This window comes from Heloderma suspectum, chromosome 11, assembly GCF_057233095.1.
Source record: "Heloderma suspectum isolate Gila_16-S chromosome 11, 16-S_ref, whole genome shotgun sequence".
Classification (NCBI taxonomy): domain Eukaryota; kingdom Metazoa; phylum Chordata; class Lepidosauria; order Squamata; family Helodermatidae; genus Heloderma; species Heloderma suspectum.
The window spans coordinates 8,713,162-8,729,492 of record NC_139468.1 but is presented as its reverse complement, the minus strand read 5'-3'; the positions used below and the strand labels follow the sequence as shown (position 1 = coordinate 8,729,492).

The 16,331-nt window shown below is 45.6% G+C and overlaps 1 protein-coding gene across 1 annotated transcript in view; it reads left to right on the top strand.

The window, feature by feature from the left end:
* LOC146336954 (calcium and integrin-binding family member 2-like) overlaps positions 1–16,331 on the top strand; it is a 39,702-nt gene that overhangs the window by 15,247 nt on the left and 8,124 nt on the right. Inside the window, exons 2-5 of the mRNA XM_084816754.1 lie at positions 435–546; positions 11,807–11,954; positions 15,032–15,227; positions 15,372–15,480. Of these exons, the coding sequence (XP_084672880.1) occupies positions 469–546; positions 11,807–11,954; positions 15,032–15,227; positions 15,372–15,480 (531 nt within the window). The 5' untranslated portion in view covers positions 435–468. The remainder of the gene's footprint in view (positions 1–434; positions 547–11,806; positions 11,955–15,031; positions 15,228–15,371; positions 15,481–16,331) is intronic.

The window sequence follows — 16,331 nt, the reverse complement described above, 5'->3', positions numbered from 1 at the left end:
CTGTAATCAGAAGAACAGCTTGAGAGTATTTCTGTAAGGAGAAAAAATGTTTGAGAAGGTTTCTCTAATTTTGCACAGTCAGTCCTTAAACTTAGATCTTTGGTATGACTTCCATGACAGGGCTTGGGGCCAAGCTTACTTTACTTTAAGGACAAGCTTTGGCTAAACCCACCAATTATTTTGTTTGCTATCAAAATCTGAGTAGTTCAGAGAGCAAATCCACCTGAGTCTGTCTACCCCAACCTGGCCCCCTTGGAATGTTTTAGACTACAATTCCTATCAGGCCCAACCGGCATGGCCAGTGGTCTGGGATGATAGAAGCTGTAGTCTAAAACACCCAGGAGGCACCAGGTCAGGGAAGGCTGTTCTGCACTGAATAATGGAAACATTTACTTACAGACTCTTTTTGTGTGTGTGTGTGTGCTTGCTTACAGGTTGCACGGGCGCTACCACGAATTGGCACCAAACATGGTACCCATGGACTATACAAGGAATCCAGATGTTAAGCTACCTATGCAGCTCATAGTAAACATGCCAGAGCTAAAGGTATTATTTTTCCAGATTCGTGTGACTGTTCTGCCATTCCTCTGCAGCCCTCACCCACAATTTTTTGATGGGGAATTGAATTTGCCTCTGAGAATCTGCCAGCTACTCATTCCTCTTCAGAGAGCAAGACTTAGAATAAAGATGAAGGGCTGCTGGGAGTTGTAGGCCTTTTTCCTGTCTCAACATGCATAGGATTGCGCCTTAAGAACCACCACAAAAATGACAACAGAAGGGTTCTCCACTGCATATACAGGTTACATACCATCGACTCCTAACCTTATACATGGATTATGACACATGTAGATAAGATATTGGGGCTGTTCACACAACACACTAATCCATACTAATTTTTCTCAAAGAAGCCACCTTGAAAACCCATGGTTTGTTGTTGGGTTGTTCAGGGTGGTTAACAAGCCACACTGCATGGTTAACAAGCCACTGTGGCAGCGTTCAGACAGCACACTTAACTCACAGTTCAACAAACAACCCATGGTTCAAAACAACCCACACTCAACCACTGAGTGTGGGTTAGCGTGTTGTGTGAACAGCCCCAATATTAAATTGATGGCCAAGTTTCTGTCCATTCTTCTTTCTTAATTTATTTGCTAAGTTCCCTTCAACATCTTCTCATATATTTGGGGTTCTCTTCTTGTGTTACTTTATGAGGAGGGATAAATAGATAGACTCAACTGAATGCATACTCTTTCTATGTAAGTCTTGTCCTCATATTCCCCCCGTTCTCTCTGTTATCTCATGCTGTGCCAAATTGTAGATTGTATGCTCCTTGGAGCAAGGATCTGTCTTCTTAGGCTGCTGTCACACTGGGCATTTACTGTGGAATAGCCATACTTTGTTCCCTCACTTTTTATGTGGCATCTGAATGATGACAGGAACAAAATATCCCACTCCCATTTTCCACCATCACCTTCTGTTTGTTTTTAGAGTTCAGACAATATGACAAACAAACAAACACACTACACCACATAATGGAACAGTTGCACAGTCTCCCCAGGTGTAGACAACTCAGGGCAGTATCCAGTTCAGCACTAGCACTAACATAAATTACATTGCGCTCACATAAGCGACATCTAGTGCAATGCCAATAGTATTTGGTGATGTGACAGGTTTCCCTGGAAAATTGGATGGGGTTGGATTGTGCAGCTGTTCGATATTTTATTCAGCTGCTTATGGCCTGTATACATTGCTCTAGCCATTTCTTTCCCTAAGGTCTGCCCCTTCGCTTTATCAGTCAACTCAGCCATTTTGGCACTTCCCTTTCCAAATATCATTGCCTTTATATGGTGGTTCCACATGGACCTATGGTTGGATTGGAGTCCACCCAGAGTAGAGCTTTCACTGAGGTGGCTCCCTTTCTGTGGAACACCCTGCCTCTGGAAGTCAGCAAGCACCAACATTGTGTTGTTTTTGGTGCTTGCTGAAGGCACCTTTATTTCAAGAAACTTTTGTTGACCAGCCATGGTTTTTACTGGATTCCATTTTTAATTTTTTAAACATGTTGTTTTATATGTTTAATGCGTTGTTTTATTCTTTATATGTTTTAAGATGCTGTTTCTATTCTTTTTAACTTTTATTGTTTGGGGCTTCAGAATCTCTTTAGATGTGGAGTGGTGTATAAATGTAAATAAATAAATATTTCTTCTCCCCTCCCTAAATTGCACTCATGGGGGGGGCAATCCCAAACTTTCTCCCCAAGCCAGTGAACCCCCCTCCATAACATTTGTGGGTGGGGTAAAGGGGAACTACCTATCCAGCTAGAGAACGGCATTTGGAGGATTTCTTTATATGCCTCCTCCCTCAAAACTGAAAGTACTGTTTCAAACCTGAAGAAATGAAACTTAACTGGAGAAACTAAATTACTCCTCTCAGGGATATCCCCTCTCAACAGAAAAACTCTAGGCTTCTGGACCTGACTTTTTTCTTTCCCTTGCTTCTGTAGGCCTCAAACCTTCACCTAGACTAAGCCAGTCTTAGAAGCGAAACAGCAGTTATTACATGCTGCTGAATCACCCAGATCTGAAAGTACCGTTATTTCAGCCTTCCAAACTTGGTATGCTATAGATGTTTTGGACTACAACTCCCATTTAGAGATGTGCAAGAATTTCTTTTGATTTGTTGTAACCTCAAGTTTGCCTAGTTCACAACCCTGAATGCGAACAGGAGCACAGTTTTCAGAAAAAGCTTGCATGTTCCTAAATGTGTGTTCACGTAAAAAAAATAAAAAAAAATGCAGTCAAAACAATATGCATTTTCACGCTTTAGTCTATGGGAGAAAGAGTGCACACTTTGGGCACGCACTTTAAAAAATGCATACCAAAATGCACACTTTCCCCATTCAAATGAATAGAAAAACAGTTTGTAATCAGAAATGGGAGCAAGGCAGTCTAAACTTGAAGGTTGGCCAATCTTGGCAAATGCAAATATCACTGATTCATCCTTCCCTACTTCCATTATCCCAAGCAATAGGCCATGCTGGCTGGGGGTGATGGGAGTTCTAGTCCAAAACATCTGGAGGGCACCAGGCTGGGGAAGACTGTCTTAGTCTGTGTGAAGGCTTGAGGCCTACAGAGGCAAGGAAAAGAAAAAGGTCAGGCCTCGAGGCCTGGAGTTTTTCTGTTGGGAGGGGATATCCCTGAGAGGAGTAGTTTCATTTCTCCAGTTAAGTTTCATTTCTTCAGGTTTGAAACAGTACTTTCAGTTTTGAGGGAGGAGGCATATAAAGAAAGCCAGTAAGAGGAGAGTCAGGGAGACCAGGGCCTGACAAGGGAGCAGGAAGAATCAGCGTGGGGAAGTCTTAAGTACAGCTAGGGTAAAGGAACTTGCATTTTGCAACTTTTATTTTCTCTTAATACCTTTTGTATCACTCAGCTCTATTGTGTAAATACATTTAGCTATGATTTGCTTACTTTAATTTACCAGTAAACTGTTGTGGTTAACACCTGTGCCTAGAGTGTCAATCACCTCACACCTACAGCCTAAATTCTGTGGCCTGCATGCAGGTTAAAAAAGGAAGGTGGGACTCTTAAGGAGGCAAGAGAGCCTTAAGGAGTTGCTCGGGGGTCCAGGTCATAAGGGGAACCCTGACACGGGCACAGTCCAAGAGCACTTTAGTCTTGAGTCAGGCCTCAAACTGCTCAGAATGAGAAACCAGGCCCAGGCTTTATAAGGCCAGGTTGAATCCCATTGGTCCTTTGTGTCACCTGACTGCTGCTGAGTTAGCAGCTGTGGTGCCACTTTCTGGTGTGCTAGAGCTCACCAGAGAACAGGCCAGCACTCCCTCTTCAGGCAGCTGACAGCAAGGCACAGAGAGTGAGATGCACTGATCCAGTAATGGGAATCCCCAGGCAGAGATCCTGTGCCTTGCAGATGGCCCCATAACAGAACTCCACAATGCAGAAGTGTTTTTCAGAGTCACTACATGAGGGGTGAGGGGGCTATAACACATGGAGGGAGAGATCATAGCTCAGTGGTAGAGCACCTGCTTTGTGCGGAGAAGGTCCAAGATTCAGTCCCCGGCATCTCCTGTTAAATGTAGCAGGTGATGGAGGAAAAAGTCTTCCTGCCTGGTGGACCATCCTGGGTCAGATCGACAAACAGTCTGACCTGATATAAGGCAGCTGCACATGTTTCTATCTGACTTAGCCATAAAGGCAAGAAGTGGTTCTGCTCCGGGTCTGTGCCTTGAGCCTGTATTTCACTTATGCTTCTGCCTAATGGAAAATTAGTTGCCATCTACTTGAGGGCAAGAGGCACAATGTATCTTCAGAACTAATGGAGCCCTTTGCCACCATGGTGTATAGACTGTGATGAAGAATGAAATGAGGGCAATGAAAGATTTACAACTTACCTACAAACTTTTTAGCGATATACCAAGGGCCATTGCTCTTCTACGACAAGCAAAATTTGTTATGCTAAGGATGCAATGTTGGATGGTTAGTTTGTCATCGGATAATTAACTTTTATAGCTTGTGATCTACTCAAAAGATGGTTCCTTAGCTCTAAACATTTGTCCTTCACAATCACAATTTTATAGGGTTAAGGGGTGCTGGGAGCATTGGTGTATCTTGACTCCCCCATCCCATGTTTCGCTGCACTGCTTGTGTGTTAGCCCAATTTTGTTCCAAAGCTACCAAATTTCAAACCAAAATTAGACTCAGTTCCCTTGTATAGATCTATGTATGGTTCATGTCATCCTATCTCAAAAAGGACATTGTAGAGTTGGAGATCGCTTTGATATTCCATAATGGCAGAGTGGTGCAAACTTGTGTTTCATGGTGGCACAGTGGTGCAAACTTTTAGTCAGGTTTTAGGTAAACTTCGTTGGCATTTTTAATTTTGACACAAACCTTGCATTCTTGCCATTCCTCTGGGGTCTTCTGAGTTCCTACCAAAACTAGCTCAATAAGATATTTGGTTGGGAGAGTTTCAGTGGGTAGGGGAGGGGTAATGCACCCCTCTGCCCACCTGCTGCTCCTCCCCTGCAAATCCCACCCTCTCAACGCAGCTTAGGGGAAGCAGCAGCTGTGATGTCAAAACATGAGCTTGCCATGGAGCACGGCTTTCCAGCCAAATGTTTTTAGAATGAAGCAGCACTAGACTTTGTTTTTAGTAATAAAAGACCTTGAATATCTGATTGTGACAGAACATGAACTGAAATTGCATGAGTATATTCATGATTGTTATTGGATTCACCTTTATGAATTTGCTCTAAATACATACTCTTATCAATTGGACTAGAATAATACTGCATACCTACTTTTCAATGGAGTACCTATTTTTTTTTTTTTTTTGACATTCAAGGACTTTTCTCTCAGCCGTTTCAGGTCATCCTAATTTCATACCTATTTTACTATATGGGTACTCCATTTTTCCTTCACCCCTCCCCTTCCATACTGACAATAAATTCCCAGGCCTATCCCTGGCTTCATACAGAGCCTTTTAACAAACCACTGCAGCTTGGTTTCTTTGACCTGTTCACAACCCTGAGGATTATTTTACATCATATCTATGGCCTTGTAACTTCATATATTCACAGGGTGATCAGCAAACTGGGATAGTACACAGGAGTCTAAACGCTTTGATTGAGTCAACAGATGACATGGACAACAGATGAGTTAATTTTAATGTGAACATTTTCCAGGAAGTGCTGGGATGAAAATGATACCTGTCTTTTGCTCCTGGGTGGATTAGGGATTGCACTGGCATGGACGTGATGTGAGCAGTGCATTGACTGAGGACAGGTGTATGTGTGTGTAGAATTCTTTCCCTGGTACAGTTCTGTAGTGTAGATGGGAGCAAAATGGGAGAGCATTATATGATGGTGTCAAGAGAACATGATGGTGGACTCTTGACCAAGCTGGTCTTTCATGGAGGTGCTGATTGTATGAATGGATGCCTCCACGTGGAAGGTGAACTCAGGGCTGCCACGATTTAGGTCATCATGGCAGGCTGAAAAAGGGGGCATGACTATGCATATCACATTGTCCACCCTGTGCCCATATGGAAGTGGCAGTTCCAATTCAGCATCTCTATCCAATTCTGGAGCCCATGGGTGAGCTACCAGCTATTCTCTTCCAGGTGGTAATTGCAGCCAGATGGTGTTCTAGCAGGAGTTCATGGTCAAGGTAGGACCCTGGACAGCTCTACATAGCTGGAGACTAGGGATGGGCAGATCACTTACCCTGTTCCGGGTGGTGGGGTCTGTGGGGGGGGGGAGGTGATCCATTCCTCTCCCCTGGAATCCGTCCAGGCCAGCTCTGCTCCACCTTGATCCTGCGGAGGTGGCTGCCAGCCCTGCTTCACTGGTGAATGTCGATACGGCTGGCAGCCATTGCTGTGCCGTATCACTGTAAGTCAGGCTCTAGAAGCAAATGGTGTAGTGGGCGTCATTTGTGGCCATAAAGCTGGTAGATTAGCCTAAATGCAGCCGCAAATGGCCGTAAATGGCTGCATTAACATATCACTGACTTACAGCGATACGGCATGGCAATGGCTGCTGGCCATATCAACATTCGCCAGGGACGCGGCTGGCTCCGCAGGATCAAGGCAGCAATGGATCCGACCCAGAAGGATTCCGCACACAGGTGGAGGTGAGTGCTGTGTTCCGCCATGGGCCCCAATGGGGCCGGATTCTTGGAATCTGGCCTCATTGGGGTCCGTGGTGGATTTCTCCCCCATCCCTACTGGACACCCACACACAAGCTTCAGCAGCAGAAAACCTTTGACTGAATCTTAAATAGGGTTGCAGCTGAGCCTAGATGGATCACTCCACTTCCGTTGGGAGAAGCCCCTGGTAGCTAAAGGGGCCTTGCTTGCTTTAGCAACCATTGGCTCTGCACCATTGGGGAGACTATGGATATGCTGTGGTTTCTGGATGAGAACTCCAAGAATGGCAGTGAAATCTAGTGCTGTGCTGAATTTTTCTATCTATTTATTGTTGACCAGTCCTTGGAGAATGGGCAAAAATAAATCAGATCTGAAAACTGAGGGTGAGAATTTTGGAGAAATCTCTCAGTGCGCAGGGCTTTGGGGCTAACCTTACTGTAATGAGGTGGCCCAGGTGTGTGTCCATGTGTTCTTTATTTTTCAACCTAAGTCCCATTCGCCTGTGTTTTTGCAGCCTCCCTAGCTGCTTGTGTTCTCTGAAAAGTCCCCTAGAGGTCTTAGCCAGGACTTCCTCCCCTGGGGCTTTCCAGTGGTGCTACATACTGAGTGCCTGAAAGCCAAATGAAGTTGTTGTTGTTGTTGTTGTTGTATTCTTTTAACAACAACAAAACAAACAAACAGAAGTCTGAAACCCTGCACATTGAAAAATGTATCTGAAATTCTCACAGTCTCTGCAAAGGAAGTAGAAAAACAACTGCCTCTTTTGTAGGGAAGCAAAGAGATTGCAAGAGACTGGGATGGGATTCAGCACATCATGTGTGCGACCTCCCCAGGCTTGGGTGGGAGTGGAAAGATGGGCTTCTCATGAGCTGGTGCTTCTGCAGAAGTGAGGTCATCCAGGGTTGGTATTAGGGATGTTGGAGAAATCTGTAATGGAATCAAATGAGTTTGGATTTTCAAGAATCCGACCTGTGGATTCCACAGCGTACTGGCTTTCCCCATCAGACAGATTCCATGGACTTGAGGACTGTTTTCCTACGTTTTCCAAATTTTGCGCAAATTTCACAATAGAAAATATGCAAAATTTAAAAACCTGGCCAAAACTGCACATTTCCCCCATAGGCTAAAGCATGAACATGACATTTTGGTGGAATGTGAACATTTTTGCATGTGCACATTTGCACAAATGTGTATTTGAGCAGATGCAAATTTGCACAAATTTGGAAACCAAAAAATTGTGATTCCATCGATGGGTGGATAATGGAACGAAAAGTGCCTGACAATCTGTGAAACACAGACAGAGCAGATTTTACACAGTCCGTACATTCTTAGTCAGTATGGAGGGTAATTCCCTCACCCACTCTATCACCTCCTCAGAGTCTGATCAGGGGGACGTCTGACCTCACAGGCCATAACACAAATTCCTGAAGAGCAGCATGTGGGTGTTCCAAGCTGTGTGAACCAGCCCTCTTAGTAGCCATTAGTTGGGAGCTTGCACACAAAACCCAAAGGCATTAAAGTGTGGAACAGCTCCAACTCTTGCCATTTGGGGGAACCATTTTGTGTGGTGTGGTGGTTAGTGGTTAGAGTGCTGGACTGGGAGCCGGGAGATCCGGGTTCTAGTCCCCACTCAGCCATGAAGCTCACTAGGTGACTTTGGGCCAGTCACAGACTCTCTGCCTAAGCTACCTAAACTACCTTGCAGGGTTGTTGTGAGGATAAAATGGAGAGGAGGAGACTCATGTATGCCGCCTTGGGCTCCTTGGTGGAAAAAAGGCAGGATATAAATGTAACAAACAAACATTTTATTTTCCTTTGAAGTGCAACAGTAGGCATTCCACACACCCCCAAACACTTTGATTAAAATTGAATAGGGTCACCAGTGGAGAGTTAAAATCGGTACACTGCTTGGATGTGCCCTGTGCCACCACCGCCCTTGGTATGAGCGTGCTGCAGTTATGTGCAATCCAGGTTCATTACCTGCTTCTGAACGTCTTTAATTCATCCATTTGCAAACCGCCGTCACAGTAACTGGATCCAGTTGTAATGCACTCTGTTGTAAGGGAAACCAATTGGTAGCAATGCAAAAGCATAGAAAGAAGAGAGACTGCTGAAGTTCCACATAGACTATTCCATGGATGCTGTGTCTGCGCACAGATACTCTGACTTTTCAGATGGCTTCTGCTCATGTTCCCATCTGGGCATGACTAGGAGAAGGAAAATGCTCTAGTTCTCTCCTCGCTGCAGAAAGCCATTCGTGCCATTTCACTCCAAGCTGGTCCATCAGCCATGTAGCCTGAGAGAGGCTGATCATGCAAAACCCCCTCCAAAGTGGCTCAACACGACAACATGTCTGTTTGCTTTTGTACAAGGCCAACGTTTTGGAGACCTACTCCTTCCTCAAGGGCTGGCTTGTGCTAGTCAAACCAACTGTGCAGTGGTAAGGAGTTGGTTTGACTAGTGCAGGTAGCCCCTGAGGTAGGATCAGGTCTCTGAAACCTTGGGCTTGCACAAAAATGAAGAAGTGTTTTGTGTTTTTACATCACTTTTGTGTCTGACATTTTCTGTTCCTTCCTTGTTGTTGGTCATAGAAGATGATCATGGCCTGAAGCAACTTGTGCGGCGGACTGGAAAGAATAAAAGATGCAAGGAATAAAAGACCACCTAAGACCCGTGTGGGTGTGCCCATATTAGAGATGCTGACATAAGCTCGCCTAACTGTCAGGGTGGAAACTGAGCCCATAGAGCCCCAGAGCAGTTCTGATTCTGAGGAAGAACGGCAATCTGTGGGAGAGGAGCTCGCTCATCTCTCACAGGCACAGCAGCTGGCAGAGATTCCTCCTGCCAGCATTTCTGGGATAGATAGTGACCCTGGCAGCGAGAGAGCGCTGGAGGGGGGCTTGCTGGACGCTCGGCGCAGATGCAGGGAACGATGACAGATGGAGGGCGCCGAAAGGAGGCACTCTGCTCGTTTGGCACTAAAACTACGGTTGTGTCCCGAGGACCCAAGGGAAAGAGGGAGGATCTCTCCATAGCCCATAAGTTCAGAGTCTTCCTGCGGTTCTCCTTCAAACAGGAACCAACTGCCTTACCTGGAGCTTGAGCTACTCTGCTACCTATCCCCAGTGCAGTTCCTTACTTAGTCGCTAGTGATTAGTATCTGTAAGTGTCATAAAGTAATAATGGAATAAAGCCTTGGAAAGAATCCTCGTCATCTGTGTCCTGAGTTGGCTATTGGAGGGGATTGCAAGAGGCAGCTAGGGCGCTCCTGACACTAACTTGGTCTTGGGTATGAGCTTCGGGGGGGCCATAAAAGGAGACGTGAGATTTACAAGGTCCAGAATTTCCAGCTACCCTCCCTGCCAGCCATTTGTAATCCCATAAACATGCTCTTTGCAAATCCCCAATCTCCGAAACACCCAATCTTTTCCCTTCAAATCCTCCACTTAATTTCTTTTAAATAAAGCTGAATATTCAGGGAAGGAGGATCGCATATCCCTGAAGGGACCAGATTCCCACAGGCCATCCTGTGGTTACGCCAATGAAGATGTCAACCCAGTGCGGCCACTGTAAAAAAAGGCAAACTCCATGTTAGACATAATTAGAAAAGGAACTGAGAATAAAACTGCCAATATCATACTTCCCCTATACAAATCTATGGTATCGCCACACTTAGAATACTGTGTCCAGTTCTGGTCACCACACCTAAAAAAAGATAGTGTAGAGCTGGAAAAAGTGCAGAAAAGGGCAACTAAAATGATCAAGGGGCTGGAGCATCTCCCCTATGATAGAAGGTTACAGCAGCTGGGATTGTTTAGCTTGGAAAAAAGGAGGGTAAGGGGAGACATGAGAGAGGTGTACAAGGTTATGCAAGGTGTGGAGAATGCAGATAGGGAAACATTTTTCTCCCTCTCTCAAAATACTAGAACCCAGGGTCATCTTATGAAGCTGATTAGTGGGAGATTCAGGACAGATGAAAGGAAGGACTTCTTCACACAGTGCAGAGTTAAACTGTGGAATTTGCTACCACAGGTTGTAGTGATGGCTACCAATTTGGATGACTTTAAAAGGGGCTGGACAAATTCCTGGAGGAAAAGGTTACCAGTTGCTACTAGTCTTGATGGCTATGTGCTACCTCCAGTACCAGAGGCAGTGAGCCTATGCACACCAGTTGCTGGGGAACATGGGTGGGAGGGTGCTGTTGTGCTCATGTCCTGCTTGTGGGCTCCTGGTTGACAGCTGGTTGACCCCTGTGTGAACAGAATGCTGGACTAGATGGACCCTTGGTCTGATCCAGCAGGGCTCTTCTTATGTTCTTTTACATTCTTTTGTACATGTAGACCTTGGAGCTATGGGACAGGGCTCCATCCTGTAAACCAACTTATATTATTGGCACATGTATTTCAAGACATTTTTAAAATTTGAAGGACCTCTTAAATCAGGGGTGTTGAAACTCAGTCCTGTGGGCCAAATATGGCGCACCTGGGGTCCTATTCCTGCCCTGCAGTGTTCCTCATGGGATCACACCCCATTTTCCCCAACTGATGATAGTTTTCCAGCATTTCCAAAAGTTTGAAATGGCTCTCTTAAGGCTCAGGTATTGGTAGTAAGGGCTTTAAGCTACAATATGCTGGTGTTTTTTGCCTGGCCTTTTTTGCCTTCAGCTCGACCCCTTTTGTCTTTGGCCCCACCCACCACTGGAATGCGGCCCCCAAGAGCGTCTCGGACATTGAATTTGGCTCTTAGGCTGAAGAAGGTTCAACACCCTAGTTTAAAATGATGAGTGTGTTAGGTAAAGTGATGTCTTTAGAGCCAGTGTGGTGTAGCGGCTAGAGTGCTGTACTGGGAGGTGGGAGATCCAGGTTTTAGTCCCCACTTGGCCATGGAAACTCACTGGGTGACTTTGGACGAGCACAGACTCTCAGCCCAACCCATCTCACAGGGTTGTTGTTGTGAGGGTAAAATGGAGAGGAGGAGGAGGATTATGTATGCTGCCTTGGGTTCCTTAAGGAGGAAAAAAGGAGGGATATAAATGAAATAAATAAATAAATAAATAAATAAATAAATAAATAAAGTCTGTTATTGTTTTAAAAAACCCAAATTCTGCAAGGAGCTCATGAGTTCTGTCTTTCTGCAGGAGAACCCCTTCAGGGAGAGGATTGTTCACGCTTTTGCTGAGGATGATGAGGGGAACCTCAGCTTTAATGATTTTGTGGACATGTTCTCCGTACTCAGCGAAACGGCTCCCCGAGAGCTAAAAGCAATCTATGCCTTTAAGATCTACGGTAAGGGGTGGCATGTCATCAGATGGCTGAAGTGACTGGCATTGTTCTGATAAGCAACTAGCCAACCAGCCCAACCAACCAACCAACCAACCAAAACAACCTTATTGCAAATGCTTGGTTATTCTCTGTGCAACATAGTATGCACGAACCTGTCTTATGATGTACACAGAAACTTGCTCTCAGCCATGGGAGTCTGGGCGACATACGAAGCTGATTTGCACTGAGAGGGACCATTGGTCCTTCCAGTCCAGTATGGTCTACTCTGCTTATGAGAAGCTCTACACATGCATCAGAGCGGCCTGCATGGAAATTGTGCCAGTGGTTCGCAGTTGCATCCTACATTGTAAGGGCAGGGGTGGGGCACTAACTTGGAGGGTGAGAATGACCCCCTACCTAGCCCTCTGTGAGCCAAATTATGTCAGGGGGCATGGCTCAGCCCTCTGATGTAATTGGGTTCCTGGATGATGCACTGGGTGGTTCATCCACCTAGCAAATCAGTTGGGACCCTGCTTCATTGCACACTGGTTTTCCCCACTGGAGCATGTCAGTATGCAATGAAGCCACCCTAACTGAGTTGGTGGGTGGAGGAGTGCTCCAGCCGCCAACTCAGCCAGAAATGCCTTGGAAGCACAGCACCTTCCCCATTGTGGAGAACGCCACATGAGAGAAGCCGCACCAACTAAGCCCCTGGGGCTTTGCATGCCACACGTTGTCCCCCATGTGTGAAAAGACTGGGCTCCTGCTGGGAGATGTAGCTGAGTCCCCTGCCCATCCGCATCCCCTGCTGTTACCTCTGATCATAGATGAATTAATCCATAAGAACATACGAAGAACCATGCTGGATCAGACCAAGGGTCCATCGAGTCCAGCATTCTCTTCATGGAGTGGCCAACCAGCTGTTGACCAGGAGCCCACAAGCAGGGCATGAGCGTGACAGCACCCTTCCACCCATGTTCCCCAGCAACTGGTGCACATAGGCTCACTTCCTCTGGTACTGGAGGTAGCACATAGCCATCAAGACTAGTAGCCATTGATAGCCCTCTCCTCCAGGAATTTGTCCAACCCCCTTTGAAAGCCATCCAAATTGGTGGCCATCACTACATCCTGTGATAGCAAGTTCCATAGTTTAACTTAATCCATGAAGGCCACAGACCAGGTCGGGAACCTCCACAGGCCAGATGAGGCCCCTGGGCCAAAGGTTCACCTCCCATGTTGTATGGAGAGGTGCTATTCTCCATTGGCCACATGATGGTTCTGTAAAGCTGGAACCATTCCATTCAGTCCTCGTAGCTACAAAGCTGCTTTGTGGAACAAATGAAAATCTATTTTCCATCTCAGTGGCTTCCCAGAAGCCCTTTATGAGTGTCACAAAAAGGCCATCAGCAGAACGCTCATCCAGCATATAATTGATTTAGCCTAACAGCTGCTTTCACATTTCGCCAAAGCATTTTGGGGGAAGTATATCAGGATCAAAACGTTAAATTTTTTAAAATGCCTCTGATATATTTTCTTTATTGCAGAATGACCAGCCAGATGCTTGAGCTTTTGCAAATAAATCCACACTGACTGTTTTACTGATGATTACCCGACATGCTAAATGTCACCCCACAGCTTTCTAATTAAATACAGATGATGCTAATCTTGCTTCTTGGGCCAAGGACAATAAAACAAATGCTCACAATGGCCTTTTAATTGCCATCCTATTATACATTTGCAGGATTAATCGCCAGGCACCTGATGTGGAAGGGGGAAAAGGACAGCCACCTTCACCAGCTGTTTTGTAAACTGGAACAGGGTAGAACTGCAGTGGATTTTTATGGTGCTTAGACATCAAACCAAAATGGCTTCAACTTTGCAGATAGCTAGTTGTCTACAGCAAGGGTGTTGAACTTCTTTCATGGAAGAAAGACATGGAGGAATACATGAACAGGGCTAAACACACACACACACACACACACACACACACACAGAGAGAGAGAGAGAACAGTAACACCCTGACCTCAACCCAGCTTTCCTCCCACACATTGCATTTACCCCAATGTAGCCCATCCCCCTAACTTTTCCCTCTGGTGAGCCATTTTTCTCCACCACCGATTAACAGGGGTGTTGAACCTCTTTCAGCTTGAGGGCTGAATTCCATTTTGAAGAAGCTCTCGGGGGCCGCATTCCAGTGGTGGGCGGGGCCAAAGACAAAGGGGGCAGGGCAGAAGGCAGAAAAGGCAGGGCAAAAAACGCAAGCATATTCAAGCTTGCTGCCAGTAGTTAAGCCTTAGGAGAGGCCCTTCAACCTTTTAGAATGGGAAAAGAACTGCACAAAAGCCAGGAAACCACTAAATGATCAGTGGATCAGGAAAAAGTGGGTGGAGCCAAGAGAAGGGTGTGTGGCCATTTGGGGAACCCTGGTGGGCTGGACTGGGACCCCAGGTGGAGCAAATCTGGTCCCTGAACCTGAGGTTCTGCGCCCTGGATTAGATAAAGTCACCGTCTAGCCACAGCTCTACCATGAGTGTCTTAGCTCTACTAAAGGTGCAACCCTATGCACGTTTAGATGGAAAAAAAGTCCTACAACTCCTAGCATCCTTCCAGGTAGCCATGCTGGCTAGAGTATTCTGGGAATTGTAGGACTTTTTTCTGTCTACACATGCATAGGATTGCACCCTAAGTCTTCTAAGCTAAGAGCTCCACTAAGCTCTGCTAAGTCTACTAAGCTAAGAGAGTCTTAGCTCTACTAAGAGTGGCATCTCTATGTTCAGAGGCTATCTGCTTCTGAATTCTAGTTGCTTAGGGACAAACAGTGGAGAAGGGTTATTGCCACCATGGCCCCCTTTTGGGCTTCCTTGAGGCATCTAGTTGGCCACTGCGGGATGCTGGTTGAATGAACTTCTGGTCTGATTCAGCAGTGCTCTTTTTGCATTCTCAAACTGGGATAGCATGGACACATGCATAGGCCTCCAGAAAAAAAGGTGCACTGAAACACCTTCACCATCTACCACCTGGGTTTGCCTTTTGGCTTACGATGACATTGAGGAAGTGGCATGTTGATCATCTCTTTCCTTCCCCATTTTTTGCACACTTAGATTTTAACACAGACAACTTCATTTGTAAATCTGATCTGGAACAAACCCTCAACAAGTTGACGAAAGAAGAGCTCACGGAAGAAGAAGTCAGCCTGGTTTGCGAAAAAGTCATCGACGAAGCTGATATGGATGGCGATGGGAAGCTTGGATTTTCAGATTTTGAGAATATGATTTCGAAAGCGCCAGATTTTCTCAGGTAGGTAAATTTGCACATCCCCACAATCAAACCCTTGCTTGGTGGGATGAGGGCACTGGTACATAGGAAGCTCCCTTATACGGAGTCTGACTATGGGACCCTCAAGCCCAGTATTGTCAACACTGATTGTCAGTAGCTTTCCAGGGCTTCAGGAAGGAATTTTTCCAGTCCTACCTGGAGATGTGGGGGATTGAACCTGGTACCCCCTGCACGCAAAGCAGGTACTCTACGACTGAGCCATGGCCCCTCCCAGGTGAGACATGAAGTTGTAACTTGGCCATTTCTGGGCTTTGTATATGTTCCAATTCATTCTACAACATTTTAATTCACAAGTAATTACTGTACTTTAGCAGAACAGTGCCTCACTTTGATATTTGTAATACTTACAAAATTAGTTAATATAGGGTTGTCTGCAGAAGTGGGGAAAGGAAGAACAAGGCATGAAAAGAATGCAGCAGACTTGGCAGGAGGGCCCATATACACAGATGAAGGCTAAAGTCACAATTCATTTTTCTGGAGATGGAGCTTCCTGTTTCCTTTTGAAGCTGCCCATAGAGAACAACAGAGAGATGGAAGGGGTTTTCGTATTAGTTTTTAATATTTGGCAGCATCAGCTCACCCTCCTTCCCCACCCCTGATCCAAAGGTAGCAGCAAAGACAGCTCAAGGTCTTTCTCATGTGGGTCTTATTTTATGTCAAAAATGTGATTACAAGAATAACATGCTTTAAAGTTGCAGTTCAGTCTTCTCCCAATTGTCACTGCTTAATTGCCCACATTGGTTAAAATAAATAAACAAAATCCTTCATTAATTTAGGACTGATGGATCAAATGCCTTCTCCCTCTTTTGAAATAGTAGCTACCAACTGGGTCTGCAATAAAATATTGCAGCGTGGAGAGCTGCTCTTCAGGATTCTAACCACCCTGTGCCATTCCTCCTCCCACCTGGTTTTTCCAAATTCTTTTTCTCTTCCAGCCATCAGTCAACATCCTGGGGTAATAGAGCATCCTTAGACCTCACTGGGCTGGTTTGGGAAGGATCTCCCCCTTAGGTTGTGTTTTGAACTTTTGCAAACTTGGGGTTCCATCCATCAGGGCCTGCATCG